At 41.2% G+C, this 20,806-nt stretch overlaps 1 protein-coding gene and 1 pseudogene across 6 annotated transcripts; both read left to right on the top strand.

The window, feature by feature from the left end:
* The first annotated feature begins 1,863 nt into the window (after positions 1 to 1,863).
* Positions 1,864 to 19,494, top strand: ZNF200 (zinc finger protein 200). Of its 5 annotated transcripts, none has more exons than XM_079781904.1 (5): positions 1,864 to 1,924; positions 3,136 to 3,451; positions 4,522 to 4,613; positions 5,146 to 5,269; positions 17,543 to 19,494. In XM_079781904.1, exons 2-5 carry the CDS (start codon positions 3,205 to 3,207, stop codon positions 18,265 to 18,267), a joined length of 1,188 nt encoding a protein of 395 aa, XP_079638030.1. In that variant the 5' UTR covers positions 1,864 to 1,924; positions 3,136 to 3,204; the 3' UTR covers positions 18,268 to 19,494. The 5 variants fall into 5 exon arrangements, with proteins under 5 accessions (XP_079638030.1, XP_079638029.1, XP_079638033.1 ...); XM_079781903.1 differs by lacking the exon at positions 1,864 to 1,924 and adding an exon at positions 2,172 to 2,299; XM_079781905.1 differs by lacking the exon at positions 1,864 to 1,924 and adding an exon at positions 2,362 to 2,447.
* On the top strand, positions 11,393 to 14,030 carry LOC307105954 (ras-related protein Rab-11B-like; annotated as a pseudogene). The gene has a single exon. The product of its transcript is annotated as a ras-related protein Rab-11B-like (transcript).
* Positions 19,495 to 20,806: the final 1,312 nt, after the last annotated feature.

Raw genomic sequence — 20,806 nt, 5'->3', positions numbered from 1 at the left:
ATATGGCAAGTCTATGTTAAAACTTGAGTGACTGCCAAACTGTTTCCAAAGTGACTAACCAGCTTTTCTTTTTTAAAATATATTTTTATTGATTTCAGAGAGGAAGGGAGAGGGAGAGATAGAAACATCAATGATGAGAGAGAATCATTGACTGGCTGCCTCCTACAACCCCCCTCCCCCACTGGGGATTGAGCCCTCAACCCAGACATGTGCTCTTGACTAGAATCAAACTTAGGACCTTTCAGTCCACAGGCCAATGCTCTACCCACTAAGCCAAACCAGGTAGAGAACTAACAAGCTTTTCAATAGTTAATGACCAGTTAGTTTTCCTGCTCTGTGGAATGACTTCATAACCTTTGCCTTCATCTTCTGTCAGTTGGTAGGTATTCTTTGTATGTTGGGAATGTCTAATTCTTTATCTGCCTTTTTACAATTATTTTCCAGTCTATTTCTTGTTTGACTTAATATTGTTTTTCTGTTTTATCATAAGACTTCGTTGATTCTAAACTTGTCTCCATATGTTTACCAAAAAATAAATCATTTTATCTTGTGTTGAACTTCCAAATTTTACAATAGGATTCATACTTTCAGTTGATTTACTTTTGCAAAATGAACTAAACACTTCTCTTTGATTCCAACAATTGAATAAAAAATTTTGAACGATTAGTAATAGCTTTTAAAAAAACTATGTCATCACAATGGTTTATATTTTATTTTAAGGCATCTCAGTTTCCTATTTTGCTTCATCATTAAACTTAATGTTCTTATGTGTTCTTTTATTGATTAAATTCCATTTTTTGTATGTAGTATAAGGACAGGAGTCTTACTCTTTTTCAGACAGTTTTTGCTAGCACCATCTATTTTACACTAAGTTGAAATGCTGCCCTTTCATATAGGTTCCCATATATTCTGATCAATTCTGGCACTTACTAGTCTTTTCTATTGTTCTCTTTAAGTACTCTTAGTTAAAACCATAGTGCTTTGATTAAAGGAGGTTTTTTAGTAATTCTGATGTCTGCAAAGGCAGGTAATCTTTATTTTTTAAAAAGTTTGGTGCTACAGTTTTGACACTAGTCTCTCTATAACATATTTTAAACCATGGCTAAGTGAGTGTCCTATAGTTAGGGTTAAGAAAAGACATTCAGCCCTAGCCCTGGCTGGTGTGGTTCAGTTGGTTGAGCATCGACCTGTGAACCAGGAGGTCGGGGTTTGATTCCGGGTCAGGGCACATGCCTGTGTTGTGAGCTCCATCCCCAGTGTGGGGCGGGCAGGAAGCAGCCCATGGGTGATTCTCATCATTGATGTTTCTATCGCTCCCTCTCTCTGAAGTAAATAAATAAATAATAAAGGCATTCATTTACATTTACTTTCGTCATCCTGCTGGTGGCCGGTGTTACAAAGAGGAATAAGCTAATCCCTAGGGTTATTCCAACCCTGATCAGTGTATGGGAACAGTGCAAAGAGAAAAGACGCTGTTAGGCGTCAGTGAGAAACAAATTGAGAGCAGAGATGGCGTGGTCCGAGGACTAGGATTCCTTATAAAGTAAGATGTGTTGAAGTTGTCAAGCAGAGGAGAGAAGGGTCGCCAGGCTCTGACCTACTGGCCGGCCCTGATAGGAGGGACCCAGGATCTGGCAGAAGCCCTGAACCACTACTCACTTGCCACCCCCGTAATCCTGTGGCTCACCCCGGATGCAGCGACGGCAACTGAGGCGGCGGGGAACAAACCTTCCGGTCCCAGAGACAACTCGCTTCCGGTCTAGCCACGGCTCTGCCCCGCCCCAACCGCTGCGCTTGGAGACCTCCCATTGGCTGATTAGAGTTGAACTGCATTTCCCAGCAGCACCTGGAGTTAGCCCGTACCTGGAGTGGTGCTAGCCGGTCATGGAGGACTGGAGCTAGCCTTCTGCTTCCCGTCTTCCAGGTAGGGACACAGAGAAAGCGGCTGTCTCCGGCCTGGCCTCCCTCCAGCCCTGTGAGCTCCGCCGGTCTGCCTCGAGCCTCGCCTCAACGGCAGACTGCTCGCTCCGAGGAGGGAGACCAGGTTACCGCACCGGAAACGAGGCACCGGGCGTGACATCACAGATGCGGAGTAGCCCGGGCTCCCAGAAGGCACCGCGTCCTGCCGTCTTTCCTAACTGGCGTGTCGGCGCACCAATAGTCTCTGGGAGATTGTGAGGACACTCCCAAGGGCGAGGGGAGGTCTCGGCTTCCCGCGCCTAGTTTCCCGGTCTCTCCTCGAGCCCGGGTCTCCGGGCTGCCCTCAGCGAGCGCCCAGGGGTGGCAGAGCCTCCGAAAGGTGAGGTGCTCCGCGAGGGCGGGAACCTGGCTTGAGGCAACCTCCGGGGAGCGGATCGTGGATCGTGGTCCGTTGTTGGAGGAGCTTAGCTGGATAGCGAGCCTGGAGCTGGCCCCAGGCAACGCCCAGGCCGGGCTTAGCGCTCAAGGTAGCCCTTGACCAATGGGAGAGGTTCTGGCGCGGGCTAGGACTGGTGGTCCTACTGGGATAGTTCACCTGCCGCTTTCAATGGAGCTCTCTCAGCATGAAGGAGGCACCTCATGCGGCCTTGCGTTTTCTTCTCGGCTGTCCCTGGAAAGGTATCCGAGGGATCGTCGGTCAGATTCGGTCCAAAGCTGGTGGACTTCTATACAGATACGCTCGGTATTGGCGCCCAGGTTTCCTGTCTTCTAGCCCAGCGGTCGCCAGCCTTTCGGACCTCACGGAGCACCAGTGGTCCGCGGACCACCGGTTGGCGACCGCGGCTCCAGAGGTTTCCTTAGGTTGGCGACCGCTGTTCTAGCCCATTGCTCTACCAGCATGAGTGAAACTCCTCTTCCCAGTGGAATCTGCACTTTGTATTTCTTAGGATAATAGCCCTTGGTCTTCTGTCGGATGCCTTTGCTCCCTTCCATTTGGTCCTGGCGGTTTGGCCATCCTCTAGCTTTCATTCTCGGGATCTTCCTTTCAGGCCTTGCTAAGAGTAGCCATTTCATCTATGAATTCCCTACCCCAGCTTGTCTTTCTTCTCTGACTTAGATCTCATGTGGTCTCACTACCCAAGCCACACGTGTAGGCATGCTCTGCCTGATCTTGTGGGTAACCGATGATATCTCTTGTCTGCAACTTTCTGGCAGATTTTCTTCAGAAAGAGGTGTCTTCTGAAGCTCTACACAAAGGAGTGTGGTGTGTGATTTCAAGGCACGATGGCTGCAAAAGTGTTTCCTATGCCTCCGAAGCCAAAGCAGTCCTTTATACTGAGAGTTCCTCCAAACTCCAAGCTAGGCCAAGACCTACTTCAAGATGCTACTAATAGGCCCAAGACCATCCACCAGCTGGTTCTGGAGCACTTCCTCACCTTCTTGCCCAAGCCGGGACTAGCCCAGCCCAATCAGAGTGCCAAAGAGACCTTGGTTATCATGAAAGATGTGAGCTCAAACTTTCAGAACAGAGGTAAGAACACTTCTGTTTCACCGGGAGAGAAAGGGGATGGTGCTCAGGGGCTGAGATAGTCTTTCCTGCTAGTAAGGAATCCCAGTTAGGATGATGGATATTGAAAAAAGTAGTTGATTTTAATAAGTCAACATGTTGGGGAGAGGGAGTCTTTTTCTCAAGCTGGAGCTTGGGTGGTTTGCTGGGTGTGGGTAAGGCCATAGAATAAGCAGTGTGCCTCTTTTCTGTAGTGTCAATTTTTCATTGGGAGAGGGGAGTAGGCAATATCTTTTTTTTTTTTAAATCCTCACCCAAGGATATTTTTCCATTGATTTTTAGAGAGGGGAAGACAGAGAGAAACATGGATGTGAGAGAAACACATCAATTGGTTGCTTCCTGCATATGCCCTGACCAGGGCCTGTGCCGAGGAGGAGCCTACAACCGAGATAACGTGCCCTTGACCGGAATCAAACCTGGGATCCTTTGGTCCGCAGGCTGATGCCACTGAGCCAAACCAGCTAAGGCGACAATATCTTTTTTAAGATAAATGAATGTGAATGAATGATAGAATTGATTTTAATTTATGTGGCGTTTTGGAAACTTTGTGCTTGCTATGGGGTTCTTCAGACCTTATCTTCTCCCAACCCCCTCTTTAGTAGTTGTGGGAATTTTAAAAGGTACTTAGGGGAAATCATTCTTTTCATAATGAGGAGACCCTATATCAGGCGTCCTCAAACTACGGCCCGCGGGCCACATGTGGGTGTTTTTGCCATTTTGTTTTTTTACTTCAAAATAAGATATGTGCAGTGTGCATAGGAATTTGTTCATAGTTTTTTTAAAACTATAGTCCGGCCCTCAAACGGCCCTCAAACAGAACTGGCCCCCTGTTTAAAAAGTTTGAGGACCCCTGCCCTATATAATAGGTTCAAGACGCTGTGATTTATGGCTTGATCTCTGACTGGGCTCACAGGACCAGAAAAGACCATGAGTTGCCTGCCAAAGGAGTGAAGACAACCTGACCTTAGGGTGTGGGTAGAGTCTCTATATTAGACTCACTGACTTCCAGTAATTGCAGTTTCCTCTTTTCCCAGTGCAACCTGGTCCCCAAGTGAAGCTTCTGACCAGAGAAGGAATCCAGCAGGAACAGGAGACAGTACCTCTGTGCTTGAAAGCTGATTCTGAGGTGGGTATGGTTTTCCCATTCATTGTTTGAGTGTATCACCTTCTCTGCTCTTTATTTTAAATGTTTTTATTGATTTTAGAGAGAGAGGAAGGGAGAGGGATGGAGAGATAGGAACATTGATCAGCTTCCTCCTGCACTCCGCCTATTGGGTGCGGATTGAGCCCACAACTTAGGCATGTGCCCTGATCAGGAATCTAACCGGTGACTTCCTGGTTCATGGATGGAGGCTCAACAACCGGGCCCCACTAGCCAGGCCCTTTTCTGCTCTTGCTATCCCTTCCAGCTCAGCCAATCTTTATATATGAACATACTCTCGGAAGTCAGCAGGGAGAATGGGGCTTGTTCTTCACTTTCTCCTTAGATCTTTGTCTTCTGCTTGTCTTCTGGCTCCTTTCCTGACTGGCTGCATCTCTGTGGGACTTATAAATCCCTTTCACCATTCCTTCGTCATTGGGTCTCAGTATTTCTTACCAACAGGGCTGTCAAGGAACCTCTGTTACTAAGAAGAAGGGGGGGCCTGTTGCTCTTTCAGGATCTGGTGGTTTTTGAGGATTTGAATATATTTCACTCCCAAGAAGAATGTGTGAGCCTGGATCCTATGCAGGAGCCCACCTCAGAGAAGGAAGAAGACAGTATTGGGGAGATGATGTTAATGGGTAAGAAATCAAGTCCCTTTTGTATTCAGATTGAATTCAGATTGAATGCTATGGGAAAATCATGTTCTTCTACTTGATCTCAGACTTTTTCTAGACACCATTCATACCAACTAAGCACAGGCTCACACATGCGTTTAATTTTTGTCTTGTCCCATGAGCCAGAGCCTGCTTCACCTGTGGGTGGCCATTTTCCCTATATCTTGGGGCAGCAAAGGCAGAAGGTCCTTCTCTTGGTAAGCAAGTACTACAGCTGATGTATTAATAGCAAGCATTCAAGCAGATAGAAAATGTGGGCAGACTTTCTGAATCTATATTTTGGATCCAGTGCTATTTCCCAACAGGTATATTATATTATATTATATTATATTATATTATATTATATTATATTATATTATATTTTTGTTAATCCTCACCTGAGGATATTTTTCCATTGGTTTTTAGAGAGAGTGGAAGGGAGGGGGAGAGATAGAGAAACATTGGTGTGAAAAGAGACACATCAATTGGTTGCCTCCTGCATGGCCCCGACCAGGGCTGGGATCAAAGCCCGCAACTACATGCCCTTGACCCGAATCTAACCTGGGACCCTATAGTCCCAGGCCGATACTCTATCCCCTGAGCCAAACCGGCTAGGGCCCAACAGGTATATTTTAAATCTGTGTTTTCACTGGACACATGACACATTGAAGGTCAATAGCTATGAAACCTAGTGTAAAAGAAAAGATATCCAACTATTGGTGGAAATAATATCTGCTTATTAAGCACTTGTGTACTTATGTGCTAGGCACTAGTCTAAGTACTTTGCATGCATTTATTATCTCTTATAATTCTCACAACTGTACTGTGGGGTATAGGAGTTATTACCATTTTACAGATGATGAAACTGGAGCAGAGAAAAGCTACTTGATAAAGGTCACACAGCAGTAGGTAGTGGAGCAGAGATTTGGACTCTGGGAATCTAACATCAGATCTTACAGTCCTGACCCAGAGCTGTACTGTCTCCTTGCTGAATGTCTCATAATTTTGTCAGTGTATGTTCTGTATGGTTGGTGAAGGGCTCTTCTTCATTTGTACTCATTGTCCAGTAATGGTTAGCAGGTATCCTCAGTGATACATATTAACTCATGTGGCAGCAGCTTAACCTTAGAGATGCTTCAGTTTTTCTCCAGAAGTACACTGTTACTGGAGAGCAAGGGTGAGTCCCGAGAGCCGTATAAGCCTGAGAAATCATTTGGTCTGGCCCTGCCAAGGCAACCGCAGGCAGGACTTGAAATTCAATAAATCTAGGAGCTTTTTTTCATAGCAACATACATTTATATTAAGTGAATTATATTAAGCAAGTGATGTTGTAAATATCCAACTGGCCCTTGGCAGATAAAAGGTTCCCCACCTCTGTCATAGAGTCAGAGGCCTTCAAAAATCATTTAGCTGAGTGCCTAATACTTTTACTTGATTTCCCGGCTGTTTGTTCTGAGGCTGAAGTTGAGCAGAGAGTAGGTGTTGTGAGTTGCCTAGGGTGACAAAAATCCATGACTATTAAACTCTGTAGTTTTCTTATACATATGGTCAGGGTAGTGGGCCAGGTTAATTTCCCACAGATTGTTCTGTTTTCTTTATTTTAGGAAGAAGTATAGACAGGTAAGATTTATGAGTTTTTCCTGACTCTTGGGCAAAGCTAGCATATATTTTGGGTGATAGGTTGATGGTTATGTTGCCAACACCGGGAATACTTTGGCCATGCACCTTGAGACCTAGAGACCCAATGCTCACTCTCCCCTCCCTTGCCCATACCCTAAAATTGATTATTTAAGCTTAGAGTCAACAATAAATAGCAAAGATACACATAGGATTTTTTAAAACACTTAAGTCAACCTGGCCCATGTTGTTCAGTGGTTAGAGCATCAGCCACGCACTGAAGGGTCTTGGGTTTGAGTCCCGATCAAGGGCACAGACCTGAGTTACAGGTTCAATTCCAGACCCTGTCAGGGCACATTCGGGAGGGAGCCAATCGATGTCTCTCTCACATCAATGTTTCTCTCCTCTCTCTCTGTCCCCCTCCCTTCAACTCTGTCTTAAAAAAAAAAAAAGAAGCCATTCACCAATATTTAGTAAATGCCCCTTGTTTTTTTCCTCAGGCAGAGTTGGGTTCTGGAGTTGATTAAAAATAAACATATTACTCCAGTCCTGCCTTCCAGGACTTTCCAATTTGTTTTGTAAGGTAAATCATTCACATAAAAAGATAAGCAGTGTGAAAGCATTATAACTATAAAGAGATATGACAAGGTTGAGACAGGATTTGGACCCAAGAGCAGAGTTTGGAAGAAGATGGATTTTATTTCCATAGAGGAAATAAAAGGAGATTATCCTCTGGGCACTTGGACATTGGGGGTTGGGAGTCAGATGTAGACGTGGGGATTTGGGAGTCATGAGCATACAGCTGGAAATAGTAACATTGGTCAATTTGCAAAGGGAGAAGTGCAAGGGAATGAACCTGGGGGTTGGGGGGTCCAGGAATCAAAGAAGAGTTGTCAATAGAGGAGAATAGAATGCGTGTCTCTATCCAAGTGAACATGAAAACAGTTAGGAATGTAGAACCTTAAATTCTCAGTGAGATAGTTCTTATAGTTATATCTACTTGTACTGTGGTAAGAGAACATATCTTTACAAGATACATACACACTGACTCTCTTCCCTGCAACAAAGAAAACCTCAGTGGATTCCAGAGTAGAAATAACACAATAGGATCTACCCAGTACAACTAGAAATTAATAATGAATGGGGAAAAAGTTCCACCTGGAAATTTTAAAAACTATTAAATTACCTGAGTCAAAGGGGAAATACAAGTTAAAGTTACATAATTTTTCCAAAAAACTGTGTGTCACAATCTATGGTATAGCCTAAAGTGGTACTCAAAAGAAAGATTATGGCTGTGAAAACATGTAGAAAAATAAAGTAATTAAGCCTATGACTCAGAGTTAGGAAAACAACAACATAAAGGAAAACAAAGTATTAATAAATACTAAATTAGAAATCAGTAAGTTAAAAAACAGAAGAAAAAGAAAGATTTTTTAAGAATATATAAACTGCTGAAACCGGTTTGGCTCAGTGGATAGAGCGTCAGCCTGCGGACTCAAGGGTCCCAGGTTCGATTCCGGTCAAGGGCATGTACCTTGGTTGTGGGCACATCTCCACTAGGGGATGTGCAAGAGGCGGCTGATCGGTGTTTCTCTCTCATCGATGTTTCTAACTCTGTCCCTCTCTTCCTCTCTGTAAAAAAATCAATAAAATATATTTAAAAAAAAAAAAATATATATATATATATATAAACTAATTTATATGAGCAAATTGAAAATTTTAGAAACTAGTCCCCCATCAAAGAAAAAGGACCAGCTTCAGTTTCACAGAAAATTCTTGTGAATTCTTAAAAACTAGACAATTCAAATGCTATGAAAAATTCCAGAGTACAGAAAAAAAATGTTCAAATTATTTTTATGAAATTAGTGTAACAAAGATACCACAACCTGATAAAAACTGCTGTGACCAGCCCTAGCCAGTTGCTCAGTGGTTAGAGCATCAGCCCACGGACTGAAGAGTCACGTGTTTGATTCTTGGTCAAGGGCAGGTACCTTGGTTGCGGGTTTGATCCCCGGTCTGGGCTTGTGGGAGGCAACCAATCGATGTGTGTCTCTCTTTCTCTCCCTCTCTCCTCTCTTCCAGTGTGTCTGAAAAATCAGTGTAAAAAAATATCCTCAGGTGAAGGATTTTAAAAAATAATAATAAATTAAAAAAAAAAAACACTGATGTGACCAATTAAGATTTATTCCAGGAATGCAAAACTGATTTAATTCTAGAAAGTCTGTTAATATATTCCATCTTATAATGAAGAAAAAAATGCAAGATCATTTTCATAGTTACTGAAAAGGTATTTGACTAAATACCCCTGCTTCATAAGAATACTTAGTACTTAGTGAATACATCCTTAATAAGGTACTTATCTTTTCAGCCAGCATCACCTTAACAGGAAATACTGGGAGGCATTCCCACTAAAATTAGGAATACAACAATGAAGCCCACTATCACTACTTCTGTATTTAATATTATATTTTGGGTATTTGGCCAGTGCAGTTAAATGAGAAAGAAGTTAGGTGTATAACAATTTTAAGAGAAAGATAAAAGTACATCTGTTTACATATGTTATAATTGTGTAACTGGAAAACTCTAGAGAATATCTGAAAACTTCTATAAATAAGAGCATTTGGTATCGAGTTAGATTGTAAAATATTACAGTATATGGAAATCATTAGCTTTCATATGCAAATAATCATATAGAAGATATAGGAACAAAAAAAGATTAAACACCTAGAAATAAACTTAAGAAATGTGCAAAAATTATTAGGAAAACCTTAAAACACTTCTAAAGGACACAGAAGCAGATTTGAATGAATGAAAAGAAACACCATGTTCTTGGGTAGGAAGATTTAATGTATAAAGGTCAATTCACCCCAAGTTGATTTATGAATTCAATGTAATCTCATTAACAGTACCAATAGGATCTCTCCCACCTCACCCCCACCTCCTGCAATTAGACAATCTGATACCAAAATCAAATGGATTTGAAAGTCTTAAAAGAAAAGATCAATAAATTAAATACATAAAAGTGAAAAAATATATATGTAAGTTTTAAAAGGCAACAAATTGGAAATATTTATAACTCAGACAAAAGCTTAATCTTCCTAATTTATAAACAGTTTCTAGAAGTAGGGAAGAGAAAATCCAACAGATTCACATAGAAATACAAATTACTTTTAAATACATGAAAATATGTCCAGTCCTACTCATAATTAGAAATACAAATTAAACCTCTACTGAGTTACCATTTTTTAAATAATATATTTATTGATTTCAGAGAGGAAGGGAGAGGGAGAGAGAGATAGAAACATCAATGATGAGAGAGAATCATTGATTGCCTGCCTCCTGCATGCCCCCTATTGGGATCAAGCCTGCAAGCCAGGCATGTGCCCCTGATTGGAATCAAACCCGGGATCCTTTAGTTTGCAGGCCAACACTCTGTCCACTTAGCCAAATCAGCTAGGGCCTGAGTTACCATTTGTTAAAATCAGATTTACATAAATTGGTATTGTAGCAACACTTTGGTAGTGAGGTTGTTGGGAGACAGCTATATTGCTGGTAGGTATACGGAATAGTACAGTCCTTATGTATGGGAATCTGTAATTACCCATGTTACAGATGCATTAACTCTTTGATCCAGCAGTCCCACTTCTGGGAATCTGATCTACAGGTCACAGCAACAGTACATATTCAAAATGATGTAGTTATTCATTGTGGTGTTGTTTCTAAAAACCCATGGTTGAAAACAATTCAGGTGTGTCTGCAGGGTTGATTATGATATGTCCACACATCATATTGTGATAATCTCTATATACTGGAATATAGTGATTGAAATAAAACAAGCGGAAATATATAATATACTACCCTTTATATAAGAAAGGGGGAGAAAAAGAAAATGTATTGCTTAAAGAAACAATGGAAGACTAAAAAGAAACTTATAAAAACTGGTACCACTCTGAGAGATGAATAGAATGGATGGGGATAGGGATTGGATTAAGACTTCTCATTGCATACCTTTTCATATGTTTTGATTTTTGAGCAATATAAATATATTAGCTACTAAAATTTTTTTAATTTTAAAAATTAGTACATTAAAGAAAAACCATGAATGTCTATAAATTGTCCTCAAAACAGTCCTTTAATATAACCAAACATTTATAATCATTCATAAAACACTGATGGTAATTCCTTAAAACAGAACAAAATAAAGAAGCCTGCTTTCACAATATCATTAACTAGGTTTTCTAAAACAAGAAAAGAAAAAGGGGTTACAAAGAATAAATATTGCCCAGCTGTGGTGACTCAGTGGATTGAGCGTTGTCCCATGGACCAAGAGGTCCTGGGTTTGATTCCCAGGCAGGGTACATGTCCAGGTTTCGGGCTCGATCCCCAATAGGGGGCGTGCAAGAGGCAGGCAGTCAATGAGTCTTTTTCATCATTGATGTTTCTATTTCTCCGTCTCCCTTCCTCTCTAAAATCAATAAATATATAAAAAATAATAAATACTGGAAAGGGAGGGAACCCTTTTTGAACTTAGTACAAACCCTGGTTTGTACTTACAAAATCTAAAAGGATTGACTAAAATTTATATTAAATAGTTTTAAAGTAGGTAGATAGAAAATAAATATATAACTATCAGTGGTATTCTTAAAACAATGAAAGCTCTCATTCAGAGTGACTATAAAATAGAAGTAAACTGGAAACGCTTTGTTGGTAAACATAAAAAAAGATTGTTAATTAGAGAGACACAGGTGTAAATAGGAAAATTAAAACGTAAAGATTACTGCCCTCCAATTTTTAAAAAAATATTTTTATTGATTTCAGACAGGAAGGGAGAGACAGAGAGAGACAGAGAAACATCAATGATGAGAGAGAATCAAGGATCGGCTGCCTCCTGCACGCCCCCTACTGGGGACCGAGCCCGAAACCTGGGCATGTGCCCTTGACCGGAATCGAACCTGGGACCCTTTGGTTCAAAGGTTGACAGTATCCACTGAGCCAAACCGGCTAGGGCCCTCCAAATTTATTTATACTGTATTTAGATTCATGTTCTGGCTGCTTTTACCAATTTCAGACATGTTATAAACAAAAGTGTGATATTAAACTCCAAATGTGGGTGCTTGTGGTGGGGCTGCAGGGGATCCTGCAGGAAGCAGCAGGACAATGGGGTCTGGGGAGGACAAGTACGACTACCTATTCAGAGTGGTGCTCATCGGGGACTCCAGTGTGGAGAAGAGCTACCTGCTGTCTGTCCTGCTTCACCTACAAGTTCAACCTGGAGAGCAAGAGCACCATTAGCGTGGAGTTTGCCACCCACAGCATCCAGGTGGACAGCAAGACTATAGGTGCAGATCTATGACACCACAGCCAGAGCACTACTCACCATCACCTCCAGCTACTACTGGTGCAGTGGGCACGCTGCTATGACATTGCCAGGCCCCTGACATAGAGAACGTGGAGCACTGGCTGAAGTAGTTGGGGCCATACCAACAACAACTTCATTATATTGCTGGTGGGCAACAATAGCAACCTGTGCCACCTGAGGGCTGTGCCCACTGATGAGGCCTGTGCCTTTGCAGAGAACAACTTGTCCTTCATTGAGCTCAGCCTTGGACTTCACCAGTGCAGAGGAAGCTTTCAAGAACATCATCACAAAGATCTACCACAGTCTATCACAGAAGCAGATTGGAAACCGTGCAGCCCACCAGTCCCTAGGCAACAATGTGGTGGACATCAGTGTGCTGCCTGCTACCAACAGACACAAACTGAACAGTCTGCAGTGCCTGTAACCACGCACACCTCGTCCATGTGTGCATGCACATCCTTGTCCTCCGCTCACCCCTCACCATGATGTCCTACATGATCCCACTCTCCCATTGAGCTCAGCTGGGGTTTAAGAAGAATAGGAGTCAGGCAGCACCTCCTGTCTCCCCACCCTCCACCCCAGGAAAGCTCAAAGCCCTGGCTGCGGCACCTGCTCTTCTTGGGTCCCAGTGGGCCTCTGGATGGGGCAGGGAGGGTGGCAGGATGGGCAAGGCCAGCCAGAGGCAAGAGGATGGGCACACTGACCAGGCTTCTTCAGTTTTCCACAGCAGACTTCAGGGAGCAATTACCTCCCTCCCTCTCTTGCCAGTTGTCCCAGCTGGCCCTGGTCCCCACCCAGAATTGCCATCTGGGCTAAAGCCTGAAGAGCAACTAAGGTGGGGTGAGACAGACACAGGCTCCTGGCACTCTACTCCCCACGTACAGTCAGCACTGGCACATGCCTTTGACCTTGGCCTCTCCCAAGCCTATGTGAATCCAGCCCCTGTCTGTAGATTTGTGCTGGGAGAAGGACCCTCCTCCCCTTCTCTATGCCCTTTTCTCTTGTTTCCTTGTCTGGTCAGGACCCTGTTTGCAGGTGAAGCAATATCTGTATTTTCAATATACAACCACTCTTGTAGCCCTTGGTTTTTTGTTATTTCAGAGAAATACAAATCTTTATACACTTTGTAAAATCAATGCCAAAACAACAACAAAACTCCAAATATATGAGTTAACTGTAAAAAGAAGTAATTAAAAAATGGCCAGAAAACACAATAGAAATTGATCAGATTTTGAAAACTGATTTTCCCCCCCTCATTAAGTTGAGTTATTCTAGAGGAAGACTTCAATTTAAAAACCTTTCATCACCTTTAAAAAAACTTGCAAGCTGCAGATTTAACTCTATTGAAAACATGTTAACAATCCTATATAATAAAAGCCTCACAAGATTTGGGGGCAATTGGGCTGGCAGGGGAGCAGTTAGGCGTCAATCAAGGCGGCAGGGGAGCGGTTAGGGGACGGTCAGGCAGGCAGGCAGGCGAGCGGTTAGAAGCCAGCAGTCCCGAATTGAGAGGGATGTCCAGTTGCTGGTTTAGTAAAAATTTTAACTCGAAGGATGAAATTGTATCAGTAAAAGATTTTCAAATGTAAAAATAGTTTACATGAAAATATTCTGTGATAAAGGTGGAATGGAAATACAAGTTTAAGGAGAAAGAACAGCCTGACCAGTTTGGCTCAGTGGATAAAGCGTCGGCTTGCGGACTCCAAGGTCCCAGGTTCGATTCCAGTCAAGGGCATGTACCTTGGTTGTGGGCACATCCCCAGTAGGGGGTGTGCAAGAGGCAGCTGATCGATGTTTCTAACTCTCTGTCCCTCTCTCTTCCTCTCTGTAAAAATCAATAAAATATATTAAAAAAGGGGGCGGGGGGGGGGGAGAACGCTATAACATTTCTGAGTGTTGAAGATTGGCTTGATGATGGATGATATTGGGTATCAGTAGCTTTGTTATTTTCTTTAGATACATTATTACATTAAACCGGCAGTCGGACATCCTCCAAGGGGTCCCAGATTGGAGAGGGTGCAGGCCAGGCTGAGGGGACCTCCCCCTCCCCTGCCCCCATGCATGAATTTCATGCACCGGGCCTCAAGTATTGAATATAATTAACAATGTCTTAGTTTTCCCAATCTATTGTGAGTCTATTCAGCTAAAGAAGATTGCATGTAAATGGAAGAGTAAAAGGTATAATTAATAGTTATTCGATTAGTGTTAGAAAAGTCTTCTTTATATATTTCCCCCAAAATTGAAAAATTGATGTCTCTAGTAATGGGTAAACAAATCTCTTCATAATTCAGGATGCTTTTCACTTCTGTTCTTTCGACAAAATTGAGGAGGATCCAATTGAGTTGAGAGCTGATTGGTCACAAAAATAATACTTGAAATGTGGCACTGTGGGTTTGGCATGTAAAGTGGAAATAGTTCAAAGAATTGAATGACATCGTTTCATAGCAAAATTTGCATCAATTTCATCTATTTATATATGAACAAAGATTCTCAGAGCTCAATAAAAAAACAGATTAGAATTGATCCTGAACCCAATCTCGGCAATAAATATTATTCACCCACAAAAACATGAAATAACATTTTTAAATTCTCCATTTCATTAACAAAATTTCCAATTTTTCTTTTTATGTTTAAAATTTAGAATGTATGTCTTACTTTTGATAAGCTATATAGTATTAATAATAATTTTTCCAAAAGGAAAAATTTTAACTCGAAGGATGAACTTATATCAGTAAAAGATTTTCAAATATAAAAATAGTTTACATGAAAATATTCTGTGACAAAGGTGGAATGGAAATACAAGTTTAAGGAGAAAGAACGCTATAACATTTCTGAGTGTTGAAGATCAGCTTGATGATGGATGATATTGGGCAGTGGTCGGCAAACTGCGGCTAGCGGGCCACATGCGGCTCTTTGGCCCCTTGAGTGTGGCTCTCCCACAAAATACCATGTGCGGGCGCGCACATACAGTGCAATTGAAACTTCGTGGCCCATGCACAGAAGTCGATTTTCGGCTCTCAAAAGAAATTTCAATCGTACTGTTGATATTTGGCTCTGTTGACTAATGAGTTTGCCGGCCACTGATATTGGGTATCAGTAGCTTTGTTATTTTCATTAGATACATTATTCCATTATTTTAAACGGTCAATATTAATAATACACCAGAAATAAACTGATTGCAACTATTTATTTTATTATTTTTTAAATATATTTTTATTGACTTGAGATAGGAAGGGAGAGGGAGAGAGAAAAAGAAACATCAATGAGAGAGAATCATTGATCGGCTGTCTATTGCATGGCCCCTATTGGGGATCGAGCCCTCAACCCAGGCATGTTCCCTGACCAGGAATCCAACCTTGACCTCCTGGTTCATAGGTCAACGCTCAACCACTGAGCCACACTGGCCAGCTGGTTGCAACTATTTAAATTTATTTATTTATTTATTTATTTTTAAAATATATCCTAATGATTTCCACAGGGAGGAAGGGAGAGGGACAGAGAGATAGAAACATCGATGAGAGAGAAACATCGACCAGCTGCCTCCTGCACACCCCCCACTGGGGATGTGCAGGAGGCAGCTGATTGATGTTTCTAACTCTATCCCTCTCCCTTCCTCTCTGTAAAAAATCAATAAAATATATTTTTTTTAAAAAGAACTTCGATGTGAATTTAAATATATATATGGGTGTGTGTATACACACACACACACATACACACACACACACACACACACACACACACACACATATATATATATATATATATATATATGTCATCAATAGTCATTGACAAAGATTTAGAATTTATAATATATAAAATTTCTTGGAATTTATAAAAGTCTCAGCCCAATAATTTGTAATAAAGCTACAATGAGAAACCATTATACTTAGTAAATATTTTACGTGGTATTTAAAGTTGGCAAGATTAGTTTAAGTTGTTAACACACGATTGATATTGTTGTATTGAAATTGCTGTAGCTTCTTTGGAAAGCGTTTTGGCAATTCATATCAAGACCTGTGATGAAAATTGGCATATGCTTTACCCAGCATTTTCATTATCCTAAGGAAATAAATAAAAGGAATAATTAAATAGAATAAATCCATTAGTGTGTGAAACTACTAAACCCAGTAGAGATTCACATTCCAGCTTTTGGGTCAGCCACATATCTTAAGTAGTTGATTTAAAAAAAAAATTGATTTCTGAGAGGAAAGAAGAGGGAGAGTGAGCTAGAAACATCAATAAGAGAATAATTGATCAGCTGCCTCCTGCATGCCACACACTGGGGATTGAGACTGAAACCCGGGCATGTGCCCTGACAGGGAATCAAACCTTGACCTCCAGGTTCATAGGTCGATGCTCAACCGCTGAGGCCTAAGCAGTTAATTTAACCTTTTTACTTTATTCTCAGTAAGTTGGCCAGAGTTTAGGGGTCCTTTGTCACCCAGTCTGTTTACAGCATACTGTTTTTCACTTTGCTACCTAGTCATTATAATCTTATTTTACAGGGTTTTTTTGGAACTATAATAAAAATACAGAAAAGTTTACAAATAAGTGTATAACTCAAATTTTCATAAAATATACACATTTGTCTAACTTTACTTCCAAAATTTACTTCCTAGCACTGCAGAAATTCCTATTGTGCCCCACCCAGTTACTACTACTACTTCCTTTCTCTCCCCAAAATGCCACCGTTGGCTTCTACCATAGTTTTATCAGTTGTAGTAATCACTTTGATTCCCAAGTAATAATCTATTGTGTCAATGTATTATATCTTCTCTGTTTTGGGGTATTTTAATTGTTTATGGTTTTTTACTATATAGGACATTGTAGTATTATTTAATACTATAATATTGAAATAGTTAATGTAGTGAGAACCTAGAAGTAAGTCATCTTACCATTCACTTACTAGCCTAAAGATTATGAGTGGTACCCTTTAGTATTTATGTCCTTCATCCCCTGGTACTTAGCTCAATGCTTTACACATACAAGCTCAATATGAACTCACTGAGTAAAATAAAGTCTTTTAGTATAGTCTCACTCATTTCATTTTTTCTTTCACATAAAAGAGTACTGTGTGCTTATATTATGGGGTATGGAAAGATTTATTTGTCATGTATCCCACCCTTAATAAGAGTATAAAAGGACTATTGGTGGCAATTATCTGCCAGTCCTCAGATTTGTGATTTTTAAGGTTATTTCATGAGAAATCAAACTTGTTTTTTTCCTCCTCCTGGTATCACATCCCTCAGAAGTTATTAAATTCTCTTTTTTTGTTTCAACAGTCAATGACAGTAATCCTGAGGGTGAAGATCATATAGAAGATTCTTCAGATTGTGATGAAATGGATTGTTTTGTGGTCTCTGAGCAACCTCCAGATTGCCATAAAGAAAAAACACTAAATACATCCATTCCAAATGAAAGGAAAATGAGAAATCTTTTAATTACCATTGAAAATGATACTCCACTAGAGGAACTCTCAAAATTTGTGGATACCAATATTATTGCACTTAACCGAAATCGGAGATCAGGAAGATGGTACACTTGTCCACTGTGTGGGAGACAGTTTAATGAAAGTTCTTACCTTATTTCCCACCAGAGGACTCATACTGGAGAAAAACCCTATGACTGTAGTCACTGTGGGAAAAGCTTCAATCATAAAACAAACCTTAATAAACATGAGCGAATCCATACAGGAGAGAAACCTTATTCATGTTCAAAATGTGGAAAAAATTTTCGTCAAAATTCTCATCGTAGTCGACACGAAGGAATCCATATAAGGAAGAAGGTATTTAAATGTCCAGAATGTGGGAAAACCTTCCCAGAGAACAAAGAATTTGTGCTTCATCTGCAGAGTCATGTGGCTGAGAGGCCATATGGTTGCAAAAAATGTGGGAGAAGATTTGGTCGGCTGTCAAACTGTACGCGGCATGAAAAAACCCACTCAGCATGTAAGACCCGAAAGCAGAAGTGTGATCGGGAAAGGTCTGATGGTCCTGCCTCAACCTGAAATGTTTCATAAGGAATTCTGAATTCCCATGCTGTCTGGAAAGATGCAGATATATGAGACCCTCATAATAGCCCAAATTGAATAAACACCTATTTTGGTTAAACCTCAAATTTTTAGAAAATTCACAGGGAAGAAAATGTCCCTATACCTCAGATAGCAGCCAGGCTTTTGAGACTAAGGAGCTTTCCTTTGTGAGCTTATACAGCAATGTACAGGTCACAGATCTCTTTCCCACGAAAAGCTCCAAATATGAGTGTGGAGGTTGTTTACCTGCAAAGTGAACAGAGTAACTCTTGTGTACTGAAAGTATATCTACTTTTACACACTTGAGAAAAGAGAAATAATGCAAAGATCCTTTTCTGGACTGGTATTCTCCTGAAAGGCCCAAACTACTGATTGTTAAGCCAACAGCTTATATTCGTGTAACCCTCTAAGAACACCCTCTCAAAGCTTGAGTGTTGAAAGGGATTGTTAGCTTTAGAATATAGGAAAATATAGCAATTGAATATCAAAGGCTTATTATTTGTGATCTGTCAGTTGTTTGCAATTTATGGGGAAAAATGACTTTTATAAAAACCCTTTTCACAATGTAGTTTTAAAATGTCTACTCCTCTTACTGTTCTTGTTCAGCTAGCAATTGCTCAAACAGCACTTTGATGCCTTTCCCTTGCCACAAAAGAAGTTTGGGTCGCTCAGATCCAACCCCACTACTGGAAAACCTCTTCAGAATCTTGTTCCTCTGCTGAGCCAAGAAGACTTACTAGGAAGGAAACCCCAAGAGCCTGAAAAGGAGGAGGAACACATTGGCTTGGGTCCATGGTTACTCAATAACCTTACCATAGGCTTCATTCCCCTCTAAGCAGTTATCAGGACTTTGGCAATGAGTGGTCACTACCTCACAAGCAAAGTGTTTTATTTGTAGAAATTATGTCACATTGGTTAGGTCACATTGTCCCTCAAGAGACAGGATTCCTGTCATAGATATTTGTTCTCTTTGGCCTGATATCAAACTTTCCTGACTTACCTTCCCAAAGCAAGGCCAGCGGTGCCTTCATGGGACCGATCCTATGGTGTGTGAATTTAAGGATTCTTGTTCAGTTTTGCTCCTTTTGGTTTCCCTAAATTTTTACATTGGTATTTTGATTGGAATAAGTTAATCCTCTAAACTATTTAGGAAAATTTGTTTACAAATTTTGTTTCCCAACCAGAAACATGCGTTTTCACTTATTAGAGTATTCCTGAGTACATTTTTCTCATTTTGTATTGTAAATAGTTTTTTATTATATTTTTCTAGTTATTGCTCTTATATAGGAAAGTTATTTTTAATTATATATTTGTGAAACTAGCCACTTCACTGAATGTTCTTAATTTTCAGTAATTTCTCAGTTCTATTTTATGGTTAAAAATTATACCATCTACAAGTAATAGTTTTGTTTCATCCTTTCTGCCTATTGCTCCTTTTTTGTTATTTTCTTAAACACATAGCTCTAAGCTTTGTTTTGGTACAAAACATTTTATCATACAGTGCAATCCTGAGTCCTAATTAAAAGACAATAACAGCCCAACTGGTGTGGCTCAGTGATTGAGCATTGACCCATGAACTGGGAGGTCATGGTTCTATTCCCCTGGTCAGGCTCATGCCCGGATTTCAGGTTCAATACCCAGTAGGGGGCATGTAGGAGGCAGCCAATCAGTGAATCTTATCATTGATGTTTCTATCCCCCCTCTCTCTGAATTCAATAAAAACATCCTATATAATAAAAGGGTAATATACAAATCGACTGAACGGCTGAACGACCAGTCGCTATGACACACACTGACCACCAGGGGGCAGACAATGCAGGAGCTGCAGGCCAACCTCTCGGTCCCTTCCCCCAGTGGGCAGGTTCTGATCACCTGATGGCGAACGGGGAACTGGGGGGTGGGTGGTGGTGAGGGGTGGGGCTGGCTGCTGGCAACTGGGGAAGATGGCCTGATCACAGGCCAGGCCTAGGGATCGTACCCATGCACGAGTGTGCCAGGCCTCTCATTAAAAATAACAAAAACCGCCGAAACCGGTTTGGCTCGGTGGATAGAGCGTCGGTCTGCGGACTGACAGGTCCCAGGTTCCATTCCGGTCAAGGGCATGTACATTGGTTGCGGGCACATCCCCGGTAGGGGATTTGCAGGAGGCAGCTGGTCGATGTTTCTCTCTCATCGATGTTTCTAGCTCTCTATCCCTCTCCCTTCCTCTCTGTAAAAAAAAAATAATAATAATAACAAAAACCAACACTTAAAGGACCACAGCACAGTTGTCCTTCATCAATTTGTATTTCAAGTCTATAGTACCCATTAACACCAGTGACAAAACTGGCTGCCAATATTATTCTCCTATTCCTCCAGAATTATTGACTGGGTCCACAAGCTATTGGCACCAGAGGACTGGCTTGCACACCTAGAGTACTTAAAGACTGCCGTGCAGGGCAGTGACGAGAAGAGACAGGCCATCTGGTCCTCAAGGCCTGTGGATGGGTGATGCTCTCACGATCTAAACAACCTC

The sequence above is a fragment of the Cnephaeus nilssonii genome (genome assembly GCF_951640355.1).
Source record: "Cnephaeus nilssonii genome assembly, chromosome: 2".
Lineage (NCBI taxonomy): Eukaryota > Metazoa > Chordata > Mammalia > Chiroptera > Vespertilionidae > Cnephaeus > Cnephaeus nilssonii.
This window is presented reverse-complemented; position numbering and strand designations above follow the sequence as displayed.

Coding starts and splice junctions, on each gene's coding strand:
- ZNF200 (XM_079781904.1), top strand. CDS start 3,205: ATGGCTGCAAAAGTGTTTCCTATGCCTCCGAAGCCAAAGCAGTCCTTT. Junction 4,614..5,145: donor GCTTGAAAGCTGATTCTGAG/GTGGGTATGGTT, acceptor TTGCTCTTTCAG/GATCTGGTGGTTTTTGAGGA. Junction 5,270..17,542: donor TGGGGAGATGATGTTAATGG/GTAAGAAATCAA, acceptor TTGTTTCAACAG/TCAATGACAGTAATCCTGAG.